Below are 14,116 nucleotides of genomic sequence, written 5' to 3' on the forward strand. Positions count from 1 at the left end.
CTTACAATACTGAGAAGAAGTTAGCCATCATCCGTTCTATCACAGTATACGTTACTGTCCTATGGGAACGTAAATGTTATACGCATATTTCTTGGAACAAATATCTGTTTCATGACTTGAAAACAACTGTGAACCACAGCAACAAACACAAAGCTGTATATACATAAATGCCAATTAACTTTTTTGAAGCCTATTGTTTTTGTATCTGATGTGACTTATATATGACTTTATATATTGTGTCAGAATAGGCATAATTATGAACGAAAAAACAAAAACAAATGCAACTGGGTCTTGTAAGGCTTTATTGTATCTTTATCTAAAATAAAAAGACAACAACAACACCTGTGACACTTTGTATGCAAGTTCAAGAGTTGGAGAAGTTCCATCTCAAACTGATCTTGTCGAGTTTACTGAGGCTTCTGGTACTTAAGGAGCACAGGGTAAGTGGTGCCTATGTGCTTTTGGTTGTAGTGGTGGCAAACAATCTCCACGTCGTAGAAACTGAACTGGACTTTGACACGCTCGTTGGGCGAGCTGAGGAAACAGAGGGTGTAGAGGGCGAACTCGAACTCGGGACTGACGCCGATGAAGATGCTGCCCTTGGGCTTTATGCCATTCTTCCAGCTGAACTGTAGCGCCAGGATGTGTTTGTTCTCGTCGGGCTGCAGCGAGAGATAGAGGGGAAAAGAAATGCGTGAAGAGGATGGAGAGGGATTAGGAAGTGTGACACAAACATAAGTCAAAATCTTTGCCTTAGCTCATAATTTTGACTTTTTATCTCATAACTTCATAACAAATCCTGATTGGATAAAGTGGGCAGGGATACCAGAAAACAGAGTGTGGAGAAGGAGAGACATGGATCACTGACCAAACACTCTTTAACAGGGATTACAGTAGGAATACAGAGCTGCTCAATACGGACTTAGCACCTCATAATGTTAGATAAATGAAAAGCTCTGACTTACAGTATCTCATGACTCAGTGTGTCAAAGTTTTGATTTAGTCAGTCAAACGTTGGCTTATCATTCATATCTTTCTGTTTATCATCTGTAAACTTTCATCCACTTTCTTGTCAGATTGCCCCAATGGTCAACTGATGGTCAACCATTAGCTGACCATAATCGTGTCCCTTGGGTCCGATGTACCAACAGTAAATACTGACTTTTAGAGACTGCATGTAGGGGATATGAAAATGAGACTCTTTTCTCCTTAGTTCCAGGGATAGACCTGGCTACATAAGCTACAGCTACCTTAAAAATGTGTGCAGAGTTCATATAATGTTTCTTTTCATTAGTTTACTAAACATTAATGCCTTTATCTCAACGTAAGCACGACCAGCAAGCTAATTTCCCAGAACATGAGCTCTGGTTTGGAGAGACAGAATACAGAGAGCTGCTCAAAGGGCAAGAGGGCAAACTCGGTCATAGCAGGATGTGAGGTTTCTCATCAGTGTGCAATAATGATGCTGAGAGCACAGCTTCAGAGAGTGCGAGTCAATTTGGGGAGACAGATGAGAGATTTGTCAAAGATATGGTCATGAATGTGTGATTGGGACATTTTAAATGGTGGCTGTTGAAAGAAACAGAGGAGATGGAGGTGAATAGATTTTTAAATACCTGAAAAATACAAAAATATTCATCCCATCTTATAAAACATTAAAGATAATAGTCGTGTGTCTGCAGTAAAATATATTCCTGCCTCATTTAAACACATGACGTGGTACCTGGGGTGAATGTGCATTGACGCTGTAGCCTTTGTAATCGATGTGTCCAAGCTTTTCCTGTAAGTAGAGCTGGATCCAGTTGTGAAAGCCGATGACGATCCGCCTTCCTCTCGTCTCTCCGACAAACACGTGTTCAAACCCCGAAGAGTCCGGCCTGGTGGTGGGGACAGAGACGTGCCCGCTTGTTATCAACAATTAAAATGATCAGAGTCGTGTGCAATGTGACCAAAACATGGTGTTCAGTGGTTGCTGCCATTCTGAACGCGCTAAAAATATCTTCTGTTTAGTTTTTTGTCACAGTGGTGCTGGTTGGATGTGCAGTTTCTCAGAGGGAGACGGTTACCATCGTAGTGCCAGATTCCACTGCGCCTCCCAAATCCACCCACCTGCTGGATCCTCTCCTCGCATAGAGTTCAAACCAGATCCTGTACAGCTGCTCCTTGAATTTTGTATCATCTGCTGGAGAGAGGTTCTTCTCTACCAGGTATTTATGAGCTATCTGCAAAACAACAAGAATTTCCTTTTATTGACATGTTTAGCCACTCTGGCAGCGTGGGGGTAGAAATATCAGTCGGGCATCGCACATCGGTCCACATTGAAATGTCTCAACAAATGTGTGTTGGACTGGCATAAAAGACGTTCATTTTCCCCAGAAGATGACTCCTAATGACTTCGTGATCCTGTATCTTTACCTCTAGTGTCACCAGCAAGTCAAAAATGTCACTCATGCTTTGAAATATCTCAACATTTACAAGACGAATAGGCCCAAAATTAACTATTAGCATGTTAGCATTGTCATTTTGAGAGAATGTATATGTGTTATTATACAACCTCAAAGAGCCGTTAGCATGGTTGTAGGCTCTGCAGTCTATCAAACTCTACATGTTGCTCAATGCTGAATTGGGATCAGTGGTCCAATCTACTATCATGTGACCAACTGAGGAGAAAAACTGGTTTGGGATCTGCATTCTTGTTCAGCAGTTGTTGCTATGAAGCATTTTCTTTTTTTGGCACTGATGCTACGACCAGATGGGTTTTCAGGGTTGCAGCTATAGATATATTCCCATGAATTCTTCAGTGGAAATGAGCTTTTATGAGCCACAGTGAGAGGGGGAAGGTCCCCCACAGGTACCTTCATAGTGGGAGTCTTAATGATGGAGTCCAGGAACTTGTGGTTCTCCGCCACCTCCTCGGGGGTCACGATTTCTGGCTCACCGGTGTCACTCTCATAGTTATCCAACAGGGAGATAAAGGCTGCGGACACAAACACAAATGCTCTTCAAAAAGTAAAAAACATGCGATATGTTGAAGTACTGTAAAGACAGAAAGAGTCCTAAAACTGAGATTTGTATGTTTACACGGATACATGAACAATTCCCTCCAGCAGTCAGGTCATGGTGAAGCAGAGACTATAGATAGCAAGAAGGGAGGGATCCTCCTTTTTCAATGGGACAGCAGCCTCAGGCTGAACTCTGAATAGCAACTATTGCATAACATAACTCCCTATACAGCTTTCTCCTACAACAGGAGTCTGTGAAAACATCACTAGACAGAAGTCGCTGGAGGGAAACGTGCTCCAGCAGTTATCATGCAGAGGAAGATGTGAAGGAGAAGCCAAGTGGTTGTAGAGGAGCATCTTTGTGCACCCAGCTCAGTGAACTCTGCCTGCTATGTGCTTATGCAACACGCCACTGTTCGTCATAAGGAGATTATGAGTCGATGAAAAAGCTTTACTCTGAAGGGAGGTGAAGGGGAGGGTAGATAAACTAGCAAACGGCGCAGTGGAATGTGTGAAGAGATTGCGTCAGTTCAAACATTTTCTGACCGGGCAGTTGTGTGAGACGCAGTGACGAGCTGCAGATCCAGACAATCCGGCTGTAGGCGTCACTATCATGAAGAAAAGCCAACTCACTCTAACCTAAAATCGAGTCAGATGATAGTGATTTTTCAGCTTCTGTGTGCTTCGCACTTACCCAAAAAAGTCTCCTTTTTGAAAATGTTCTCATCCACATATGTAAACAGAGGATATCCCGCTCCATCATTGTTGTCATCATTGTTGGTGGGCATGCTGTCTCCAGCTTTGCCCTGCAGCAGGAAGACAAACACAAAAACTTTAACGTTTGATTTTTATGTTCGCTCACTGCTTTTTGTTTTCCCATAAATATCGTAATATGCTGTCTGACTTCCCCATTTGAATGCAGTGCCAGAGGACGCACTCTTATGAAGGACGTCTGAGGTGAAAGCAGAAGGCTTGGATGGAATGTAACTAAGGATTTACTCAAGTACTGTACTCAAGTACAATTTTGAGGTACTGTAATTGTGCTTTACTTGAGTATTTATATTTTCTGCTACTTCTGCTAATACTTCCACTTCACTACATTTTGGAAGCAAATATTGTACTTCTTACTCCACTACATGTATGTAATAATAATAATAATAATAATAATAATATCTTTATTAATATAGCATCTTTCATGCAAAGAGGCAGCCCAAACTGCTTAACAAAGACAGGATAAAATAATAAACAATAAGAAATAAGAAAAAATAGCAGTTTAGATTAGATTACTAAACTTTACTAGTTACTTTACAGATTTTATGCTGCGTCTGAGCCAAAGTGGTGAATTTTTAATAAATTTATTTTATCAGCAATCAGATGAAAAAAGCACTGATTACTTTAATCAGAAAAAAAGCTGAATAATGGATCTGATAATCAGTCAAACCCATAGTATAAGGTATAGACAAGGCTTGGGGAGTAATGAACACATGTAATGGGATTACATAATTAGGATACAAAAAAATGTAATTAGATTACACATACATTTAGTACAAAAGGGGATTACTAACAGGATTACAATTTTAAAATAGTGGAAGGTAATCAAGACAACATTACTTTAATATTGTGATTTTTGGATTAAGTTACTGGCTAAAACCTTTTGATGGGTAATCAGTAACTGTATCCGAATACATTTTCCCAACCCTAGTTATATACATACATGTAAATATATATAATTTACTTTTGCTTGTCATACTTGAGTACATTTGTATAAGTCAGATGGCTCCACAGGTGAATTTTATAAGACGTGTTAACCATTTCTGGCATTTATGAAAGCGATGAAACTACTCTGCAGTAATAGATTACAAATTACAATATGGATTGGTGATAAATAACCATAACTTACCTCCATTTTTTTTTTTTTGCAAATGTATGTATACAGATGTTTCCATTTTGATCTATTTTCCTGTTTGATTATGTACATTTAAAAACACGTATATTACATTTTCATTTAATTTTATTCATTTCTATTTTTCATTTTGCCCTTTCGTATGCTTATACTCATTTTACATTCAGCCTCTTAATGTCTCACACTGAGTGCTATGGGTCTATAAAAGGAGGCTCTTAAATCGCAGATGACCAGTGTAGATGTGTTTAAGGGGTCTGTGTGTGGATCACCTGCAGAGAGATCTTGTAGTCCACTCCAGGTTTGAGTCTGTTGACGTCGTTGTCCCACAGCTCCTGCACCATGGCGGACAGCTCCCTGTCACTCTCAATCATGATGCGACTGCTCGGCTGTGTTCTTGGTCCCGCGGTAGATGAGCCGTGGATGGTTTTGGCCTCAGTGTGTGTCTCTGACAGGAGAGGAGGAGCAGTTAATAAAGCTTTTTTATTAGGGCCCCTCAGCTCTGGTGCGACCTGCCCGGGGAGATAAGCCTCGCAGAATGAGTTATTTCATCTTTTGAAACCCATTTTTATAGACTTGCTCTTGTGTGTTCTTGTCTTTTTTTATTGCTTTAGGCTCTTATTCTCTCTATTTGTATGTTTTTTTACCTTATGTGATGTCTTCACTTGAACTTCTGCTGTCACACTGCCCTTCTGAGTATCCTGCTTTTGCTTTTATACGTCAAAGCATTTTGTTTACTCTGTTTTTAGGTGCTATATAGATAAAGCTATATATATATATAAGTAAATATTTTTCACATCGTCACAAAAAAGTGGTTCACGATGTCGTCATGACGTTGATGTAGGCCTGCGATAATCGTCAGGATTGTAAAAAATAACAGAGCTTATCCGTTCGACTCAACACCGCATTCCTCAAAAACATGGCTGACAACGGATCGCACATCCATGACACTGTGCTCAGGATACTTCATCATCATCATCACCATCACCATCAACCATCCAAGCCCCAACAGACCTGCATCCCATCAGCCACCACATCAGAAAACCCCACTTACCTTTTCCCTGGTTGAGGTTGAAGCGACGAGTGATTCGAGGTGTTAGTGAAGCTCCTCAGTGTGGGACAGGTGCTGCTGCCGGTGGCTTCCTGTGTTTGTGACAGCAGGTGTCTTTACGGGCATAGTAACAGTAGTTCAGTCAGTCTGTCGGTCAGTGTATGGAGAAAGACAGGCAGGGGCTGGTGGGGGGCGCTGAACAGAGGGCAGGACAGGAGAGAGGGGCCATTTTAAAAGGTTATCCCCCGTCAGCAACTCTAGCCAAAGGGATTACACCATGTTGTCGTCTCTTTTCAATCTCAGGCTAAAACGTGGGCTCTTTGTTTCTTTAGTATTTCATTGTTTCTCTGTCTGTCACAGCATAACCTCTGGATTACAGGGTAAATATGGGTCACGTTTCAGGTAACAAGGTGTAGTAAAGGCTCAGAGAATAGGCTACTTACAACACCACAGAGAGAAAACATTCAAACAGAAAATACTTAACGTTGGTTTGGTAATACTTCTCATTTTATTCTGAATGATTTCAACTCTTAAGACTAAATGTTTGATTGAAACTGAGAGCAAAAAATAAAGGTGTGTTATGTAGCTAAGAGAAAGATCTTCACTGACTGACTTTTTATGCCTAAACAAACTAAATAAACAACCTGTTTTCGTTTTCATGACCGAGCAAGCTGAATAAAGATACCGACCTTAAAGGTCAACACAGTTTCACACTGTTTTACTTTGTTTATATGTGGCGGACCCTGCCACCTTTGTAGCGTCAGAGAGTGTTCTGGAGACCTTGTTTTCCTCTGAGAACAGCTTGTTTATTCAGTTGTGGAAAAAAAAAAAAAATCTTTCCGAGTTTGTATTAGTGCGTCTTCACCAAAACGACACGGTGCCCTTTAAACAACCTCATTACAACCGCTGTGAAAAGAGTCGTGACATCGCTGATCAAAACCACATTTTAAAAAATATCAGGTTTGACACAGGCCACAGGCTACATTAGGCTATTTTATGAGAATTTACGTAATTACTTTTAAAACAAATAACATTTTAAATCAGTTTTATCTACTCATACACGACCGTTTTCCTCGCTTCTACTTTTTTGTGTTGTATTTTTGTTTTTTCTGTGAATGTGGCGTTAAAGCACACAAACCTACTTTCTTTTTTTAAAAAACCCTGGTTTTGTAAGTCTCTTGACCACAGTGCTGCCGTTTTGCTCCAGTTTGGTTTCAGTTGAACATCCTGTTGCTCGTAGCAACCACTACTGGCACAGTCTCACAGTCACTGTTACAGCCACCATTTTGTCTGATCTGTGACCGGCCACATACTGACACACATCTTTTATCTTCTGTCCTGTAGGTTAGACGCCACTTTTATAACAGCTGTTTTGTGATTGTTGATTTAGGGATTTAGGCCTGGTTGAATTTAGTTAATTTTTAAAATATGAAAGTGGTTAGCAAGGTAGATTTTAGCTGTATGGAGCTAAGCGTTAGCTGCTGTGTACTTTGTCTTTTACTCTTGTGGACTAAATGTGCATGTTTACTGGATTAAACACTTTGCTGCACTTCCTATGAGGACTTAATGTTGATCTTTCATTGGTGATGATTTACTCCTTCCTGACCTAAAAGCACAATGCAGCCTAATTAATTTGTCTGTGGATCATGTATTTGATCATGTGTGTGTCCTGTGTATCTGTCCACAGTTAATTTCACATACTACTGGACCCATCACCCTCACAATCTTTGAAAAACCTGTTACCGACTGTTGACTCTTCTTAACCGAAGAGCAAATGATCAACAGCTGCTTCAGCTTCAGGTCAAATGAATGCAACAGACAAGAAGTTAGGTGGGAACATTTATTTTTGAGGAACAGTATGCTGAATGTAATTTAACAGGATTCTGCAGGTCGGTCATGTGTTCAAACGTTTTTTTTTTCCACATGAGACATGTAGTGACAGTAAAAGTGAATCCATGTGCATTTCAAGACTGAACCAAGAGATTGTCTTTTTTTTTTTCACCAGTCCAGACCAAAATAAACTGAAAATAGTCTGTACATTTTAAAGTAGTGAGGAGCAAAAATCATTCAACGCTGGAAAAAGAAACAGATTTGATGTTCGAGCTCGATTTCAAACAGAAGCGCTCGCGTGAATTAATCTCCGTTCTGGTAAAATGTGTAAAAACAAAAAAGAAAATAAATTAATACAAAATACTTTTCGTATCTATACACATTATCGAGATTCCCACGGCCTCTTTGACACCTGTGTTTGGCAACATTTTAAATAAATGTTGTACAAAGGAGGATGTGAATAATTCCTACATGTCTTGGCTGCTTACCAAGTGAGGATTTTCCTTTCTCACATGACAGTCCCTCAGTCTGTCCACGCACACACACACACACACATTATCACAATCCCAGTAAACCCATCAGAGGAATATTCACTGCAGTCCACTATTACATTCTGTACAGACGATGCATGTGATTTCTAATTATGAAAAACAATCCCCACAACACAATCCTTCACAAAATCCGTCTTTTCAACCCACCTTGACTTTTATTACATGATGTGAAAAGACAAACCTCTGTTAATAAAATCATCGCCAGAGAAAAAAAGAAAATGAGAGTTTCCTAAAAGAGAGACCGGAAATTAAAATAAAATATCACAACTGAAACAAACGAAACCTAACTCATCTCCACGTTTGTCTTCATTGCTGAAATCCTCCATGAGTGGTGTGTGTGTGTGTGTGTGTGTAAAATGGTTAGATTGTGACATCCTCTTTCATTATCTACCCTGAAGGGGGTTTGAAGAAAAAGTTAGCTTTTGACATGTGACAGAAAGCCAGAGGGGTCGACATTTCATTTTCAGAAGCAGGACACTTAACATGACAAAAGCACAATCCTTCTTGTCCCTGCAACTCTCGGGGGTTCACTGTTGAAAGCTTATTGAAAAGCAAACATCTTGAAATTTACCTCAGCCATCATCTCTTGATCGTTATAAGCCCGCGAGATGTCAAAACTCATCATTACAGCGATCCTTTCACCTGATCAACTGTATAACAAAGAGGAATTCAACTTTATCTTTCACCTTTCTGAATTTAATGTCGAGTCCTATGAACTTGTAGGTTTCCTTGATGCTTATAACCAAAAGAGTGATTAAAAAACAAAAAGAAAACCGAAATGACCAAAGCTTTTCCTCCCTGTATTCATCTAAAACTGCTCTTACTCTTCCTGATCAAAATGTTATACCTGACATCCGTCATATATATATTCAAAAATACGAACCATCTACACCCAGGCTTTGACTGCTTTATACCCAAGATTCCTGACCATATTCAAAACAGAAACGATGGTACATGGTTGTAGTGGCACGGTCATGCTAACGCAGGCATGATGAGTGATGGTTATGTGAGATAAAGTGCATTCAAACGGAGCATACAGCGGTGAGGGACTGCGCCGGAGTCAGTCCTCCTCCTCGTCACTCCAGAAGGCATCTTCTTCATCGAGATCCACACCTTGGAAGAGTCTGCGACGTGGGGAAAGAAAGACGCATTTGAATCAGTACGTTTATAGATTAAAAAGTAAGCGTCAGTGGCAAAAAGAAAAGAGAAACACGGATCACTCACTGGTTGTAACAGGGCGAATGAGGATTGTTAAAGTGGCTGTACGGGTTGACTTTGCTGAGCAGGCCCAGGCACAACCAACAGAAATATTGTCTACACGAGGTACAGGTCATCTTGTTACAGCCGTCCACTTTCTGGAGAGACACAGAGAGATGAGGTGTTCATAAAACAACCATTGGCATAGCAATAGCAACTGACATAAGCTGGGATCGGTCATAGGAAAACCAGGCAACTTCAGTATTTTATTTTCCCCATATTTTCCCGTTTCTGCAGCAATGTGAGCATATTCGCCGCTTCACTGACCCAATATTTTCACATCTATTGAGGGTTTATTGAAACCAAACCAGAGTATGTGATTGGCAGAACAATGTACAGATGAACCGAGGTGGTTTGGGTGAGTTTTCTTTTGTTTTCTTTCAGGTTTGACTGACGTGTGATTTAGGACAATAAAATGACTATTTCTCAAATGGAGTCTGGTGGTAAGAGCGGCAGCAGCTGTGTCTGGTTAAACCAAAATAGATTTTATTACTTAAAAAGATCTCTGTAGGGATCCTCTCCATAATATTGTCAGACATTGAATAACTATCTGAGCCTCTCAGTGGCAAAAACAAGCCCTTTAAGTGGACTCAACCAGTCTCAGCCGGCAGCGAGCGACAACAGGCTTTCAATGTAATCTCTAATCCCTCACAAAGTCAAAGTGAGTCCACCAAAAGTGCTTGTTTTTGTCCCTATTAATCACTTAATACGATCCAGGTTGAACAATACTAATCATCTGTACTGTCGACCAAACACAGTGTGCAGTCAGTTTTGTGTTAACCTGACAATTGTGTCTAAATCTCTGCAAAATGTTCGTGATTAAATAAACTCTCCACTTGTTTCATATACAAGTCAAAGCCTGTCGTGCTGCACTCTGACCAGCAGAGGGAGCCCGACCTGTATGTTAGTTCCACAGCGTGGGCAGCCTTTGCAGTTCTCATTGAGCCAGTCTCTGCTAAAGGACTCTTCCACTGCTTTCTGGATCACCCTCTTCCCAAAGCGTTGCTCCATGAACTTTTTCCCCTCAGTTGTGGCTGACAGGTACTCGTCTCTGAGGTTACGCAACTCATCTGCAGAACAAGACAGGAAACAGAGGAGGAATATGAAGTACGAACTGAGTCTTTTGGTAATATTTTACCAATACAGCATCTGAAAACAATTATTAATATTTATAATGTCACTCCTAAAGAAGCTTTATGTGTGTTTAGTTAAGAAAAAAACAAATAACATCATTTCATGAGCAAATAAACTCCTCTGACGCTCAAAACGGTATCTCAAAAAATGTACCTTAATCATCAGCGTAACCTTAAAGTATTTGGATGGCTGTTGATGGAGATTTGTCAAACACACAGACAAAACAACACTAACAACAGCGGCATTTTACGTGACATCACCTGCATTGATTTTGCAGTTGGAGAGACCGTGATAGCCCAGCTTGCACAGTGTGCAGAAAGCATACTGGCAGACCGAGCAAATGCCCATGGTTGTGTCCGGCTCCACCATCACGGCGGTGCCGCAGGACTGCCGGGGACAGTAGACCACGTCGGCCATCAGGTCCAGACTGGACTGGAGCAACAAACGGTCGTAACGGGCAAACAGTTCTTCATTCACCAGCTGCTTCACCTGAGAAATGAAGACGCACGGAGGGAAAGGGGTTCGTTACAAGTGATGAGGTGGGGGAAAACACATCTTCTTAACCAACTCTCTTACCTGCAACGGTGTAGCTAGGGAGGTACATTTGGGCTCAGGGCAATTAAGGCACTGAACGTTGCCGTCCCGTATTTGGATCTGGAAGTATTCAGTCATGCAGGCCTTGCAGTAGACGTGCTGGCACTCGTTAAAGCAGAGGCAGTTGGAGCCCAGCTTCTCCGAAAAGCAGATCCCACAGCAGAACACCTTGGCATCAAACACCCTCTGCCGCTGCGCCTCGTCAAAGTCCAGGAGCTGAGGTAGGAGGTCGGCACGCGGGTCCATTATAAGAACGGCACGCGGGTCCAGTTGAGAAGACGAAGACAACTGCGTTTCAGACTTCTCCTTCTTCACTTCTCTTTTTTTCTCCTCTGTGTTCTCAGGATGACTTTCACACTGCAGAGCTGAACGGAAGTGAAGAAAACATTAGAAAGTTGTACTAAATAAAGAAAATGAGGATATTATAAACATTTTATAGATACATGCTGATATGGCTATTAGACAGGTATCTAAGCTTCTGCAGATGTATCCACACGAACAAAAAAAATACCGTACCTGTGGCTGCAGGGTCGGTTTTCCTGCGCTCGCCACCTGCCTTACTTCCTCCCCTAATGACTTCAAGAGGAGACTGGATGCCCAGGAAGTCAAGAGCCTCCTCTTTGAGGAACTGGATCCATGTGAACAGAACCACACAGCCTTGGTTCTCCTCCCACAGCTCGTCCAGGCGCCTGCACACAGAGCTCATCTGAGGAGGGAAAATGGAAAAGAACAAGAGGGATGAACGGTCAGGTTTTTCTTTTTAGCGATACCGACAGCAACTTCACGTAGAATTAATTAACGTAAGCAAGCGCTCTTCTCACCTGTGCTCTGGTCATCCATTTAGAGCTGAGGGTGTAAACAGGCGAGGAGGTGGATGGGTAGTCGGCAGGAAGCTCAAAGTTGAGCACCAAAGGAGGTAAGAAGCAGACATTATATTCAGTTTGCTTCTCTCCTGCAACAGACACAGGAAATGACATTTTACAATGGGAGTGAGACTAAATGGGTATTTAGGGGGTCGACCAGGAGTAACTTAAAGAGATTTGCATACAACATAGAGCTGTTTCTTTACAAGGCTTACTGACAGGTGTACCTTTGACAACAACTTTGAAATCAGCAGGGAGCTCCAGACAGAACTGGATCTCTCCCCCCTGTGCGGAGTCTGCCCGGTGAAACTCCTCCTCATCATAGATACTTGCTAAAGCAAGCAGCTCATCCTCCTGGGCTTCCTTGTCCTCAGACATTTACATTCCTACAATGACAACAACGAAAAGGGACATAAAACACAGATGTGAAGCCAAACAAGCAAGCTACCAGACATCATACCTACTGATACAGCTGTGGCTCATCACGTTTATCACCAGCTGCTGTCAATACTGACACAGAAAATCAGCGTTTGACAGTTTTTACCTTCACTTCAGCGTGTTAACAGTTTGATCTAATGTTAGTTAAACACTTTTAAAGAGCCGGTCTTGTAAGAGGAAGATAAAGCTACCTGATGTTATAACTTTGTTGTGACATAACACCAAGCTTTACCTTAGCTGACGCACGGCTCAAAAGTTAGCACGCTAGCTAGGAGAAGTAAACTTTACCCACCACTAGACATGCTCGTTATTAATCACAATGTAGCTAATAGTCGCCTGAATAAATGCGGGTGTTGTTGTGTACGCAAGCAAGCTGGAAAAACTTCACGCCAGGAGACATTTTAGCTAAGCTAGCGAACTGGGGAACTAGCTAGTTAGCAGTAGGGAAGCTAGCTAGCTAGCCATGTTAGCTAATGTAAACAGAGTGGCTATGGCTACAGTGGGAGCTCGGCCCTGACTTTTCCTCTGTGGCTGCTTTAAACCAGAACAATTCATCTGCACGTCTGAGGGAAACTATCACAAGTATGATGCCACAGTAATAACGTGGGAAATAACGCGTTTCTTACCTTGTCCGACCCCGAGCAGCACTAGTGACTCCTGCACTCTGACCGGTTCATGACTGGAGGCGGTGTGGGCGGGACAGCGCCCCCTGCAGGCTGGTTAGCGGCCTCTGCGTTAACAACTCCATTCAAACTATGTCACATTTTTTAAACCTGCAGCAATTAATCGATTAGCTGTCAACTATTGTGATAACCGATTAATCTGTTTGAGTTAGTACATTTACTCAAGTACTGCACTTAAGTACACTTTTGAGGTACTTGTACTTCACTTGAGTACTTCTATTTTTCATGTTGCATCGGACCCAGTGCATTTTTTAATTAACTTTTTCAACACTCAGATTTAAAAAATGCTGAATATCAGATCTGATAAACTCATAGTTTACAGTATACAGATAAATATATGGGGAACTTACTTTTACTTGTACTTTTGATACTTGAGTACATTTAATATCAGATACTTTAAGACTTTAAGACTTATTCTTATGGGTGACTCTCACCTTTACCAAAGTAATATTCAATAAAGTTTACCATCATAGAGGAAAACCAGAAAAATGTCACATTTGAGAAATTGGAACCAGTTAATTTTGGTCATTCTTGCTTGAAAAATTACTTTGAATTGTTACTGAAAAGTTTCCAATTAGTGATTAATCAGCTTCAGCTGTATCAAGATGACCCTTTAAGCCAGCGAACTAGGAAACTAGCTATTTAACAGTAGGGAAAGCATTCAAGCTAGTTAGCAATGTTAACAATTACTTTTAATTGTTCCCAAATATTTTTCTGTCCAATTATTGATTAATTGACTTCAGCTGTATCATAGTGTTAAATTTACAATCAATTGTCCTCCTGGTCAAATTTACCAACTAGCCTAGGACTAGG

The 14,116-nt window shown here is 41.1% G+C and overlaps 2 protein-coding genes across 2 annotated transcripts; both read right to left on the reverse strand.

Annotated features, from left to right (window-relative positions):
* Window positions 1-407: 407 nt before the first annotated feature.
* endou2 (endonuclease, polyU-specific 2) lies at window positions 408-5,276 on the reverse strand. The gene is made up of 6 exons (XM_073480063.1): window positions 5,175-5,276; window positions 3,697-3,808; window positions 2,856-2,977; window positions 2,110-2,222; window positions 1,724-1,877; window positions 408-662 (listed from the first exon to the last, which is right to left on the reverse strand). Exons 1-6 carry the CDS (start codon window positions 5,274-5,276, stop codon window positions 408-410), a joined length of 858 nt encoding a protein of 285 aa, XP_073336164.1.
* Window positions 5,277-7,779: 2,503 nt separating this feature from the next.
* On the reverse strand, window positions 7,780-13,818 carry rnf14 (ring finger protein 14). Its single transcript, XM_073479613.1, has 9 exons — window positions 13,247-13,818; window positions 12,410-12,568; window positions 12,141-12,271; window positions 11,836-12,025; window positions 11,302-11,684; window positions 10,986-11,214; window positions 10,489-10,661; window positions 9,559-9,689; window positions 7,780-9,458 (listed from the first exon to the last, which is right to left on the reverse strand). The coding sequence occupies exons 2-9, from the start codon at window positions 12,558-12,560 to the stop codon at window positions 9,395-9,397; spliced, it is 1,452 nt and encodes a 483-aa protein (XP_073335714.1). The 5' UTR covers window positions 12,561-12,568; window positions 13,247-13,818; the 3' UTR covers window positions 7,780-9,394.
* Window positions 13,819-14,116: the final 298 nt, after the last annotated feature.

The sequence above is a fragment of the Pagrus major genome, chromosome 13 (assembly GCF_040436345.1).
Source record: "Pagrus major chromosome 13, Pma_NU_1.0".
Taxonomy (NCBI): domain Eukaryota; kingdom Metazoa; phylum Chordata; class Actinopteri; order Spariformes; family Sparidae; genus Pagrus; species Pagrus major.

Bases quoted from the DNA above. Each gene is read 5' to 3' on its own strand.
- endou2 (XM_073480063.1), bottom strand. From the start codon at position 5,276: ATGATTGAGAGTGACAGGGAGCTGTCCGCCATGGTGCAGGAGCTGTGG. The intron at 2,223-2,855 runs GTACCTGTGGGG...GTTGTTTTGCAG, and splicing joins TTAAGACTCCCACTATGAAG to ATAGCTCATAAATACCTGGT. The intron at 1,878-2,109 runs GTGGGTGGATTT...CCCCACCACCAG, and splicing joins GCGAGGAGAGGATCCAGCAG to GCCGGACTCTTCGGGGTTTG.
- rnf14 (XM_073479613.1), bottom strand. From the start codon at position 12,560: ATGTCTGAGGACAAGGAAGCCCAGGAGGATGAGCTGCTTGCTTTAGCA. The intron at 11,685-11,835 runs GTACGGTATTTT...ACTTCCGTTCAG, and splicing joins AACCGACCCTGCAGCCACAG to CTCTGCAGTGTGAAAGTCAT. The intron at 9,690-10,488 runs GTCGGGCTCCCT...GTGTCTCTCCAG, and splicing joins GCTGTGGAACTAACATACAG to AAAGTGGACGGCTGTAACAA.